The sequence below is a fragment of the Arachis stenosperma genome, chromosome 9, assembly GCF_014773155.1.
Source record: "Arachis stenosperma cultivar V10309 chromosome 9, arast.V10309.gnm1.PFL2, whole genome shotgun sequence".
NCBI lineage: Eukaryota > Viridiplantae > Streptophyta > Magnoliopsida > Fabales > Fabaceae > Arachis > Arachis stenosperma.
This window is the reverse complement of record NC_080385.1, coordinates 11,854,481-11,868,552: the sequence shown is the minus strand read 5'-3', so window position 1 is coordinate 11,868,552 and position 14,072 is coordinate 11,854,481. Positions and strand designations below refer to the sequence as shown.

General features: G+C 30.9%; 1 protein-coding gene across 1 annotated transcript; it reads left to right on the top strand.

Annotated features, from left to right (window-relative positions):
• Positions 1-4,057: 4,057 nt before the first annotated feature.
• On the top strand, positions 4,058-13,594 carry LOC130951642 (protein CASP-like). The gene is made up of 19 exons (XM_057880339.1): positions 4,058-4,381; positions 4,695-4,805; positions 5,000-5,178; positions 5,699-5,848; positions 6,669-6,757; positions 7,288-7,397; positions 7,599-7,693; positions 8,443-8,498; positions 8,868-9,033; positions 9,488-9,580; positions 9,690-9,818; positions 10,112-10,231; positions 10,402-10,488; positions 10,749-10,856; positions 10,980-11,123; positions 11,238-11,339; positions 11,901-11,980; positions 13,030-13,122; positions 13,217-13,594. The coding sequence occupies exons 1-19, from the start codon at positions 4,297-4,299 to the stop codon at positions 13,275-13,277; spliced, it is 2,058 nt and encodes a 685-aa protein (XP_057736322.1). The 5' UTR covers positions 4,058-4,296; the 3' UTR covers positions 13,278-13,594.
• The last annotated feature ends 478 nt before the right edge of the window (positions 13,595-14,072 follow it).

Below are 14,072 nucleotides of genomic sequence, written 5' to 3'. Positions count from 1 at the left end.
GTTATTAATGGTTTTTGTTAATCTACTTTTTTTCTAAATTTATGATTTAAAATAACAATTATAAATATTAATAATTAAACAAATTATTATATTATAATTATTTACGTTTTATTCCCAAAATTGAAAAAAATACTATTTCTTTTTTAGTTAAAGGTTTTTTATTTATACTACCAGTATATATTAATCGATTAGTCAATGTTTTTTTATTCGTAGGATATATTTATTTACCCGTGTCATGCACATGATAAGATTAAAATTATAATTTTAAATTATTTTTTAAAATTAATTTGAATTATAATAATTTGATTAATAAAAAAGTAATATGTTATGTATTGTTTGTTTTTTTAATCTAGTGTTAATTAGATTAACTCTAAAATAGTTATTAATCGATTTTAATCATCTACTTTTTTCAATAAATCAGATATATATACTGAATGTGATCATAAATAATATAGTAATAGTTAAATTCACTAACAAATATATTGGCTATTATCACACTATAAAAGAAATTAAATATAAAGGTTATTAGCATGCACTTATAAATCTATAAAATCGCACTGTGTTTGATTCGTGTAAGGGTTTACTTATCAAATAAACTTAAAATATGAACAAAAAATATTTATAAAATGGACCTAGCATCATTTGAAAAAATCATGAAAAATAATCAACTTATCTTATCATCTATGAAAACCATTTCTATGTAAGTCGTCTTGTTCTTGTCAAATTTGGATGGGACTTTACATAACCTTATAATTCTTACCTTTATTTTTCAAACTTTTTCATTACATAATCTACCATAGGTAATACTGTTAATAAAATCATAGTTAGTAAATAGAAGAAATTCTATGTCTGAGGTACGAATTTTCTAGATGATAAATAATTGTAACAATTCACTATTAATCCTTATATATATACACACACGGTAATAATTAGCAAATATTTTCAATGGAGATATTTGTTACAATTAGGTAAAATTTATGCCATTATATTTTATTAACCTTTATGATTGATTCAATAGAAATATTTACTCAATATATATGTTATCGGCATTAATTATATGCCAATATTTTTAGGAAAGAGCTAAAAGATGAGATATATAAATATATATAATATTATTGCTATATAGGAAGCATACATAAATTGCTACATTTTTTTATTATATTATACAACTTAAAATTATATTATCATGTAATTTTAGATACTTGCTATAATTATATCAAATTTAATTATAACTCTAAATAAATAAAATAGATAACCTTCAATTTTTTTTCTTTTTTACATTCAATATTTACTGTAAAAATAAAAAGTAAAATAATTAATGAAAAAATATGAGCAAAAAATAAAACATATTAAGTAAAATTCAATTTGTTATCTAATTAATCTTATGTCCATACGATATAACTTTACAAAAATGTTATGAATCACCACCTTTTTTATTCTAAAAAAAAACACTATAAGTAGCCTTTAGTAATGCAAAAAATAATTATAAAAATTAATTATTGATATTGATATTAATCACAATTTATTATTGATACTCTAATTTTTTTAAATATATTTTATTTTTTTAAAAATATAATGCATGTATTGTGTAGACTTTATTATTATTATTATTATTATTATTATTATTATTATTATTAATTGATATCAAATTAAACGGGTCACTATTAATAAATTATCATACTGAATTTGAACAGTACATCAACATAGGCAAAAACAGAACGAAAAGGATGACAAAATTAATATAAATTTGGGACATTCATTCTGCAGCTCACAATAAAAATCTGAGAACCACTTGTTGCAATAAGAGCAATTTAAAAAAAAAAACAAAAACAAAATCTGAATTTGAACCAAATTGACTAATTTAGGATGGTGAATCTAATGAGAATTTATGCAATCGAACAATTATTTTTCAGTACACAGTCAGTAATAAAATGATGTAAAATCAACTTGGAAAAATATTAATTTATTAACGTTTAACCATGATCAAGCAAAACTTGGAGACTAAAACAAACAAAATGAAATCAAACAAATCCCTTAAATTTTTACAGTCCACCTGAACTGAAATTCACCATTTTTTTTAAACAAATTGTTCATGAAAGCTCAAAGATTAGCAGCAAAATTAGTCTATAAACTTGGATACACAATATAATAAAAATGAGTATATGAAAAATATTATAAAAAATTATAAATTGTACCTTAAATGGATCAACTTCAATAAAAAACAAAAAATACATTCTTATTCTATAAAATATTAAAAAAATACTAATTATAAAATTATGAGTTGACTCTCAAATTCAGATTCATGTACCACAGGAAAATACTATATATAGACTGTAGTAAAACAAAAATAAATATGTAAATTACTTATTATTAAGGTAATTTTTTATTATGTACAGTAATTACACATTATATATTAATTTTGTTAAAATTATATAATTTTATCATATCATGAATAGAATCATTATTTTCTATCATGATCAGAGAAATTTCGGACAATAAATAACAATATTATACATAATATACACAAATTAAAATAACAAGGGGGTAAAAATATATTATCATGCATGATTTTAATAACTTAAAATGCTTGAAATAAATATCATAAGAAAATAGAATTATAATGGGTTAAAGTAATAAAAAAATTATAATTTTAAAATATGAACAAAAATTATAACGGGTTATATATTTTATTATTATTATTATTATTATTATTATTATTGAATAATGAATAAGAATTAGAATTATATTAATATTTTTAAAATTAATATAATTAAAATATTTAAAAATATTTAAAATTAATGTGCGTTATTAATATCATTATCATACATTATCATTATCATTATTATTATTATTATTATTATTATTATTATTATTATTATTATTATTATTATTATTAAAAGTATTTTTAATAAGTAATTGATAAATAATTTTATAATACATTAAATATTGATTTGATATAATTATAATGAAGATATGTTCTTAAAGTAGTATAATTATATATTATTTATTAAATATTAATTATAATATAATTACAATAAAGATATTTTTTATAAAATAATTTAGAATAGAAAAAACTTCACTCATTTTAGAAGAAAAACGGAACCATAAGAAATCGACACAGGTTTGGGAAAACCAATTTTAATATATTAAGTAGATTTTCTATTTTCATTTTTTCACTTCACAGCTCATACGACTATTTTATTGTTTATAATTCGTAAATTTTAATTCTAACAGTGGGTCTTGTAGTTGAAGATGGCGGTGGTGAAATAAAAGAGGTCAGTGAAGACGTGTTCTTTCTTGAGGAAGAAAAAGTGAGGGGGTGTTAGTATGAATAGGAAGAGGAAGAGAGAGACGAAGAAGAAGACAAAAAAAAAAAAAAGAGGTATGTGACGAAAGAGAAGAGGAAAAGGAAAAAAAAGAAGAAAAGTGGAGGTTCTTTGAAAAATGAGAATTTAGGTGGGATTTTTACTTCTAAATCTAAAAAAGAAGACTAAAAGAGGGATTCAGTGACACAATTAGATGAAAGGCCAACTTGAGTCTTATTTTAAAATTTTAGAATATAATTTAGATCAATTAAAAATTAAGAGACCAAAATTAAATTTGGGTCAAATTTTACTTGAGTTTTTATAATAATTTCTGTTATTCTGTTTTTATTTTAGTCAAGTAAAATCTGATATTTTTGTAATGAAATTCATCCCTTATTCTCTCTTCCCTTCTCTCAATCTTCTCTTTCAATTCCTTTCTCGGCACATTTCCAAACCTATGCGCCATGATTCAATCGCCATTCTCATGTTTACCAACATTAGTGCAAATTATGTTTTTGTCTGAGTCGCACGTTTTTTTTTCCCCCAAGTGGTCAGTAATGAAGATTTGACATGGAAGAACCAAAAATATATTTTGGGCCAATTAGGCTAAATCGTAAAGCTCAAACTTCTTAAAGCCCAAGAAAGAAAAACCCATACCAATCGTAATGCAATTATGCAACCGGATGTTGACAAATTAATAATGACCACTACGAAGAAAAAAATGAAAATGAAAAGGGGAACACATGGATTATGAAAGAAATTATAACGAATCGTAACGAATAGAAAACTAGAAAAACCCAGCTGAAAGGCTTAAACTCTATTTTCTTCAGAAACATTCAGATCCGTTTATCTTCCGATCACGCATCACCGCCCAAACAGTTTTTCCCGTTCCGTTAATAAACCTGTTAGTTAGTTAGGTACATAAGGATAAATAATTTGAATCAGTTGCCGAAAAAAGAAATTGCCATTGCCGATCCAAGAGAGCTCGGAAATGGAGGCTCCGCAAGGTGGATCCGGATCTGACAGGGACAATCCCTCAGTTTCTCCGATCTCCGTCGTCTCCGCCTTCTGGAAAGGTATTTCAATCTCTATAGCAATTCACATTACAGTTTTTCCGTCGAATACTTCAACTTACAGGCTTCACTTCAGCTCCATCGCTAAGCACCTACTATTTCCACCGATTTTCGTAGCTGTCATATTAGTTTCTGTGTTTATATGTGTGCTTATTTTGCATTTTGAGCCTTAATTTTTGCTTGTTCGAGTTTATGTATATGATATTTGGTGCTTGTGGAAGACTTTTAAGGCATGTTTGGACAACTATTAATTAATAAGTCATTTTGGACTCGAATAAGTTATTTCAGCGAAGAATTTTTGCTTTTTGGTTTTCAGATTTTGAGCTGGAGAAGGAGAAATCAGTATTGGATGAGCAAGGGCTTAGCATTGCAGAGAACCAGGAGAACAGTCACAAAAATAGGCGCAAACTTGCTGAGAACACTCGAGGTATTTCAATTTGATGCTTTTGCTACTTTTATTCCTTTGCTTCTCCAAATTAAGGTATTGATGAAGATACACGTAATGGTTGCAACGTGCAATTACGCAAGTGTATAAATTTGGACATGTTTTAGTTTGATTTATGTGTTTATGGTAAAGGAATGAATGTGTCTGAGAAATCATAAAAATGTGCTGCTTTACAGACTTTAAGAAAGCTTCGCCTGAGGATAAGTTAAGTTTGTTTAATAGCTTGCTCAAGGGATACCAGGAAGAGGTTGATAATCTTACTAAGAGAGCGAAATTCGGAGAGAATGCTTTTCTCAACATCTACCAAAAGCTCTATGAAGCTCCAGATCCTTATCCAGCTCTTGCATCGATTGCTGTAAGTTTCTACTGTTTTCACTTAGCTGCACCCTGTTTTTTCATGTTTCATTCCCTCCTTTGCATGAACCTATTGAACTTTTGCAAATTTATTGTATATTTGTGCACGAGATGGAACAGCGGTTCTTTTCTTTGTTGGGGGGCAGTTGTGGACAGGATGCAGTTTTATGATATTCCTTCTTAGTTGAATCAACCCTAAATCTTTGAGACAAAACTTTTGCTTCTATGATGACTCTGGTTTTCTCCCCACTTTCCCACAGTTGTTTTTTAAAGGTGTCTCTAAGTATTGAATAGAAGTGAAATTGGAAGCCCTGCTATGTTCTTTGTATGTATGATTTGATTGTAGACACCAATTTAGGCTTCGTTCAGTACTTAATTATACTTCTATGAGATTTTATTTCTCCTACCTTCTGATTTGTATTTATGAAACTTGTGTGCACTGTCATGTTTCTACTTTTTTGTGTATGGAAGTCAATGCACTTATCATCACCTACCTGTTCTGATATATTTTCTTGGTACAGGAGCAAGATATCAAGTTATCTGAGTTAGAATCTGAGAACAGAAAAATGAAAGTTGAGCTCGAGGAATTCAGGACAGAGGCAACTCATTTGAAGAATCAGCAGGCTACAATACGAAGGCTTGAAGAGAGAAACCGGCAATTAGAGCAACAGGTGATTAATGCTTATAATATGACGTCTCTCAATTTTGGATGAAAATGCCTGTTGCTTCCCTTAAATGTTGCTTCCTATTTTGGTTTTATATGCATTTTTATTGTCGAGGATACATTATGATGATCTGTTTTGTCTTGTAGTCACCTTATACCATTTTTTCCTCTTCCAATTTAATTTTATGACACTTTAAAGGATGAATATAGTTTTGTTGGAATCACTAATACAGTGTCAACTAAGGGTTGCTTTACATATAAGCTTTTATCTAATATCCAGCACTAAATAAAAAACTACTCTTGAATCTAATGTTGGGTATTACATAATGTCTTCCACTTCATATAAGAGGAGAACTAGGTATTACCAGGTGTTGGTGTTCCGCTATAGTTCTGGTAAAAATGTTCCCAATGATTCACCAATTTTCAACTTTGAAATTACCAGCATGTGTTGCATGTTTCATGGTGCACGCTGTGCAAAGGAGTGAATGTGTGGGCATGCACACGCCCAGGCAAAAGCCACTGAAAAACTTATTTGTGGTAAATAGTTTTTTAGATTGTTGTGTCCACTTGCATTGTCTATGAATAAATTTTGGCACAACGGTTTTTGGTTTTTAACTATTGGCATTTCCGGTTTTACATGTCTAGTATTAGGGAATTTCTGTGGTGAAAAAGTTATTCTTCCCATCATTATATTCATATTTATCTTATGATGCATTTGCATGGTTATTAGAATTCTGTGAATCTCATACATCTTTAAAATTCGATTACCATTTAGAGCTTCCTGTTTTTTCTGGGCTTCAATTTGACATTTAACTTATGTGAGCTAGATGGAAGAGAAAGTGAAAGAATTTGTGGAAATTAAGCAACGCAGTTTGGCAGAAGAGAACCAGAAAACTCTGGAAGTTTTGAAAGAAAGGTGTCTTCTTATCTCCTGTTGTATATTTTTTGTTTGGTTCATTATGGGATATTGCCAAATTTAGGTGATCTTTTTTGTGTTAGCACTCCTAGTATTGCCAAAGTAGACTACAGGGAAAAAAAGATCTTGTAGAAGTATGGGATTAACACCCCACGTGAGAATAGAAACAATATGACACCAAGCAACTATCTGCGCACATGGAAAAGTGGTGGGATGAAAGCAAAAAAATTCTGTTTATAGTCAAGTATAATTAGGAAAGCTAGGGAAAGGGAGAGAACAAACAAGGATTGAGTGTGGAATTGATTGTGATGAGAAAAATGATATGACTCGTGTGAGTGAGGGAAAGTCTATCTTTGCAAATGTGTTTTCTATAGTTGGGAGTTATTCTCACTTTTTCTATAATCAATTACCTGGCTTCCACTCAGTTTGTCCTTCTTTTCTGTACTTTATCTGAACACCATTCTATTGAAACCATCTTTATCTGCCTTACCATTGTTTATCCAGACTGATAATCACTTTATTGTATGCAGGGAAGAAGCACTGCAGGAGCAGTTGCGGCATGCCAAAGAAAGTGTTTCGAACATGCAGAAATTACATGAACTTGCACAAAACCAATTATTTGAACTCCGTGCCCAATCCGGTAATAAAATATCTCCATTTAAACTTTTGGGCATACACTATTACACTCCCTTACTTAAACCTGTAACATCAATCATTTACATTGCTATACAATCTGATCTTGGCAGTTGGCACTATGCCTTCTTTCTGTATATTGAAGTTTTGATTCACTGAATATTGTTCTATATATATACAAATAATTCTCGTGTTTTCTCAAAATCAGAGGAAGAGAGGGCAGCTAAGCAATCAGAGGTCAACCTTCTGATGGATGAAGTTGAACGAGCACAAGCAATGCTTCATGGTTTGGAAAGAGAGAAGGTGCAGTGTACAAACTTTTATTTGATTTTTAATTTTGATCTTGTAATCAAGTAGCAGGTGCATTCTACAAGTTTTGCTGCTTAGAAAAAGTATATCCTAATATTAGGTTTAGGAAAAAATTAGCTAACAAGCCTATTTCAATGGTGGCATCCAAAATACCTAATGATTATGGGCATTCATTATATCTAGTTCTTTCCATTTGTTTCAGAATCTATGCAATCTCATAATCCAATATTCTTAGCTTTATTCTCGTGTAGCTTTCAGATGTGAATGTTATGGTAGATGATCCACCATACAAGAGAATAATATAAATGAATGCATTTGGGATTAAATTGGAGTAGCACCTATTGGGAAGTTAATAGCAACTTGACTGAGGTTGTTTGGTCATGTACCAGTGTATTTCTAATGAGGAAAGTGGATGATGGAATATAGTCTGAATAACAAGGAATTAAAGATAATGAAGGGGAAAACTTTAGGTGAACTTTGAGAAAGCAGTAGCTTTAAATGTTTTTTTTTTTTATATAAAAAAATAATTAGTTTGTCATAGAATGCAATCATTGTTTCCAAGTTCCAAGCTTTCCTAATGAGATACAATTTCAGTGTTTTACTGTTTCTTTCTCCATGTTAGGTTCCCTTTTCCAAGAAACAATTTATTGTTTCTGCCTAACTAGTAATTTTGTTACTGCTGCAATCAGTTCAAGTTCTGCCAGACTTCTGTTTGTTATATTGATCTATCTTTGTCTGTGCAGGGGGTCCTCCGGTCTCAGTTACAAACAGCTAACGAAGCAAGTGAAATTAAGAAAAGGTATGGTGGTCATTATCTTAGTTTATTTGGAAAAGTAATATTCTGTACCTGAAGAAACAATAGTAATTGATGTACGCATTTACACATATTTTGCTATCTAAATGGATAACATCCGTGTTTAACTATTTCTACACGATGGAATACTTTTCTTTGGCATATAAGATGGTTTATCATAACCTTGTTATCCATCATACAGAAACTTATGCAGTACACATATAATTGTTATCCTCTTCCATCTATCTGTCTCTCTATATATGCATTCTCATTCCTCAGTACTGCTCAAATGTTTTTATTTTTCTTATTTTTAAATCATTTCTTTTTTAGTTTCGAACAATATTTTTCAGATTACTGTGTGCTTTTATTTTGCAGTGACAATTTAGACTCAAATAGTGTGCTTGAAAATTCTTTAAATGCTAAGGAGAAGCAAATCTCGGAACTGAATATGGAGCTGCACAATATTGAAACAACCTTATCAAATGAAAGAGAAGAACATATGAATGATGTCAAGAAACTTACTGCAATGCTCAACGAAAAGGTTATTTTCAGTAGGCCGAAGTCTTCTAAATACAGATTTGTTCATGTTATCTCATAAGTGATTGTGAATACCCAAAAGATTTTGGTTCCACATTTTTGGATTTTAAGTAACCTAGTCCTCATCAGATGCATTACTAGTTGAAATATCAGCAATTATACAGAACTCCAAATCCAGTTACATGACACATGAATTAGGACTGATAGATGTTTAACCTCTCAAACTCGTTGAGAGATTGAAAAGTTATGCTTCATTGCTATATATTTTTGTCTATTCTTTCTTTAGCTTGTTTTCCTTCCATCTTTTTTGTAAAAAAATAGAAATAGAAATAAAAATAAAATCTATATAATTGTTCTCGAAGTACTCTCTTTAATTATATTATGGGCCATATGCTGTATTTTATTTCCTTTTTCCCGACCTTAAGCTCTTGGGTTTTTTTGTGCTCCACTTAATATAGGAGGCTGCTCTTGAAGCAATGAAGAAAGAGCTTCTAGCAAGGCCAACAGAAAAAATGGTAGATGACTTGCGTAAGAAAGTGAAGATTTTGCAGGTAGATTTATTTTTCTCTGGTTTTGCTAATGTGCATTTTGGTGACCTCTCTGTTTTGGGTGTCACTGTCTATCGATCTATCTATCTAACCTTTTGTTAGCTACATGCAGGCTGTGGGATACAATTCAATTGAGGCTGAAGACTGGGAGGTGGCTACAAGTGGGGAGGAGATGAGCAGGATGGAGTCTCTTCTGCTTGATAAGAACCGTAAAATGGAGCATGAGCTGACACAGTTGAAGGTATGAATGGTTTGTTTCGCAATGGGACATACATTCGTGCCCCCACCCTCACCCTCCAAAATAAAAAGTATTTTGCAAAAGAAAATGAAAAGGAAAAAAAAATGAAAAATCATAATACATATTTCCTGGTAAGAAAGGCTTATTAGGAAAACCAATGGTTCCTACACATGTTGTCCATGTTGTGGAATTAACAATAATTTTTTGCATACTAGACTGTTCTTAAAGATAATCTGGAGGTGTTAATGCTGGCCATTTTGAAGTCTCTGTTATCTTGATTACTTTATTGTTTTTAGGTCACACTTTCTGAGAAAACATCCTTACTGGAAACAGCAGAACAGAAGATAACAGAACTTACAGCAATGGTTAATGAGCAACAGAAGTTGATACAGAAGTTGGAAGATGATATATTGAAGGTTTGGAACAAGTACCACAAAAACCACTATTAGTATATTCTTCTGTATAGACAATTAACCCCTCTCATTTCCTTATTTATTTAACTTTTTTATTCATTTACAAGTTATGATGAAATTCGCTTTTTAATTTCCTGAATATATCTAGTGACATGTTTTTAACTTTTGTATAGGGATATAGTTCCAATCCCAAAGATCGCAAAGGAAACTTCCTTGATGACTGGGATCTTTCAGAAGCTGGCAGTGGTGAGACATCTGAGGTAAATTTCCCTTTCCATAAAGGAGTGTACTGTAAACTATCACTTATCCTTTTCCTTTAGGTAGGAGTGTTAATCACTTAATCCCCTTGAAATTTAATTCAGGAAATTAAAAGATCATGATTTGGGAAACAAAAAAAGAAAAAAGAATAAAGACTGGCTAAATAACTTTGGATTAAGTGATAAATTATGAATCAAAACTTTCTGTTGCATCAATGTTCATTTGAATTTAAAGAATTCTTAATTTTCTTATTGTGCACCAGAGTACAGACCAAAGGCAAGTATCCTTAGACCCGGATCAAAGCTCAATGCTTAAAGTGATATGTAATCAGCGAGATCGATTTAGGGCACGCTTGCGAGAGACTGAAGAGGTATGCTTATTATCAGTAATATGTAGAACTATTTCTTTTTTATACATGTCCAACATTATTTCATACAAATTTTAGATATTAGATGCTATATTGTTGACTCTCTGTATCGTTAACTTTTAATAGGAAATAAGACAGTTGAAGGAGAAGATTGGGGTATTAACTGTAGAACTGGAAAAGTGCAAAGCCGACAATGTCAAGCTATATGGGAAGATTCGCTATGTCCAAGATTATAATCTTGAGAAAGTCGTTTCTAGGGGATCTAAAAAGGTGTTCTAAATGTTACTTCGTTTTAACATTATCCTATTATTTTCTTTAAGTTCATTCATTTTTCAAAAGTTTCTTTTACCCTAGTGTTGTATTTGTTTGTGATTTTACATTCAGTATGCAGAAGATCTTGAAAGTGGCTTCGCATCTGATGTGGAATCTAAATACAAGAAGATATATGAGGATGATATAAACCCTTTTGCAGCATTCTCAAAGAAGGTAGCTCGGCTTGGCTACTCTAGTGAAGCATAGCATTTTTCTTTTCAATTGCCTAACATTTGAAGTTGGTAATTAAGTGCCACAGTTTGTCTTTCTAATGAACTATGTTTATGCTGAAACAGAAAAGCCCGTTTCTCCAAGATAACTGAAATCATAACTATGGTTAATGCTGTCATACAGAAGTTTCCCTTAAAACTGTGTTTTTATGAAATTTCATTTGTGCAAAATGTAGTTTCAGATATATTAACGAAATTGGAAAATGGTATATGGCTAGTCTTCAGATACTTGCCATAATACCCGTCACATTGATTTAAGATCTGAACTTGCATTTGTTAAATATGCATATTACCTGTTAGTGTTGGAGAACACTGCTACTAGCAATTACTGATGTTTAGATCTCCCTTTTCCATCATCCGCATAATATATATTTGTGGTTGGAGGATGAAAGATCTGATTGTTGGGAACTTGTAATACTTATCTATCATTATGTGGGATTCATTTTCTAACCAATATTATTTAACTTTAATTATGAACTGATCCATCTGTTTTTAATATAACTAGGAAAGGGATCAAAGATACAAGGAATTGGGAATCAGGGACAGAATTACGCTCAGCAGTGGACGATTTCTTCTTGGTAACAAGTAAGATTCTGTCTTATTTCTAATAATAATAATTTTTTTACTGCGTAAATGGTTCATAAATCTGTTCAGTCAAATAAAAAATGCTTTGTTAATCTGTTCTGTTAAAGAGGGGGGGGGGGGGGGGGGGGATGGTCTATTAATCTGTTCTCCTGAGGCGGTAATCTTACGAAATTCTTAAACAGATTTGCAAGGACTTTACTTGTCATTTAACTGTTTAACCAATCATGAGTAAAGAAAAATATGTGCTTTCGGGTGTTGGAAGCCCTTGTCCATCTCAATGGTTCTTGTCTTGGAAGAACTTTCTCTGCAAGTGTGGTTAGTCTGTCACGGGAGTTTTCTCAATTTTCTGGTAGCAGTTCATTTACCCTGTGTTGAGTATACCTAATTTTGTTGAACTTGATTTGCTGCTCATTCATCTTGTCACCTCTGTTCCTGTGTTGCCCTGTGATGCTTCATTTTAACCCACCGTTATGATAGTACTAACCAGTTTCACTAATGTTACGACATCTTATGCTTCTGATAAGATATTCCACGCGTAAAACTGGAAGTTGCAACAACCTTTTCAACCGTTCAAGTTATTCCTGATATATACATCAGCTCCCGAAGTTACATTGCCCTATTTCCGTACTTCATTATGGTGCTGCAATTGCCATAATCTAACCTGAAACGTAAATACAGCCTTCATTTGGTTATATATTTTGCTATTATAGATAACTACTTCTTGCACTCCTTAGCTTTTTGTTATAACTTCATTTTCACCGAAAGTTTCTAAGAGGAAGGATTTGTCTCATTCCCAAGGTAGGTTAAGGACTATAGGGCATGCCATAAAGTTATGGGTGACCTACCAACAACGATTGAACCCAACATCTTTAACTTTGTTCAAATTTTCCAGTTGAGCAAATTCCTAATAATCTAATTGGCACTTGTTCTGCTTTTTTAACTGGTGCTTTGAGAAAAAACATTGAAAATTGAATGTATCGTTTATTTTTGTGTATGTGGATAAAAAAAGGCAAATTACATTGTTCATTGAGAAAATAATGGTTTTGCAGATATGCTCGAACTTTTGCATTCTTTTATACTATTGGATTGCATGTCTTGGTCTTCACCTGTCTCTACCGAATGTCAGCTCTGAGTTACCTTAGGTAAATATCTGATGACCAAATTTTCACTATCGTAACTGCTACAAGATCAACTTTAATTAATGACTATAGTCTAACCCTTTTTATTTTCCTACAGCAATGGCCCAGAAGAATTCTTGGTTGGAGAGAAGAATGTTAATCTTCCACGGGCACCATAGTGGCTATTCAACTATAATTTTCGGTGGTGGTCATTTTCTTCTACTTGAATGGTACAACTAAAATTCAGAGGTCATTTTCTCAACTTGTACGGGGCACGTGGTGGGTTGGTCAATTTTTACCAATGGTGTGTGACCACATTGTCAATATTCAATTAATATAAAATAAATTTACTGTTTGTACATATGATAGTGTTGTTTAATGCAAATGGAATATAGGATATTCAATGAATACTCAATACATTGTCAATTTCAATTAACATAAAATACAAAAGAAAATGGGTACACATTGTCATTAGTCAATACAATTTTTAATGAGATATAGTTATATCTTTATTTTCCCCGATAAACTTGAGAATGATAAGACACTTGTATATAATTATAATCAATAGTTAACTAAATATTTAAAGTGCGTTTAAATGAGTTCTTTAACAATATCTGAGAGGTTATACAAGTAATAGATGAAGGCTAAGCTAATGAGAATACAAATACATTGGCTCACAAGGATAATTATATTTGAGCCACATTAATTATTTTACTTAACTGGTTAAATTGAAATGTCCTTGTCGCAGTTGGAAAGAGAAAATGGCAATTTTGCGGGGAGATAAACTCAATTACTGGGTATTATCTCGAACGGTGGATTTTGTGTCTGAATCGACAATGCGAGGAAACGATTGACTGCCATTGAACATTGATAACCATGCGTTAGATTTTCATTTTTCTCCTTGATAATTCATTTACTAGAGTGAGGATCATATTACATGATAAACTCACTAGACTCAATAGGATTCACATTTA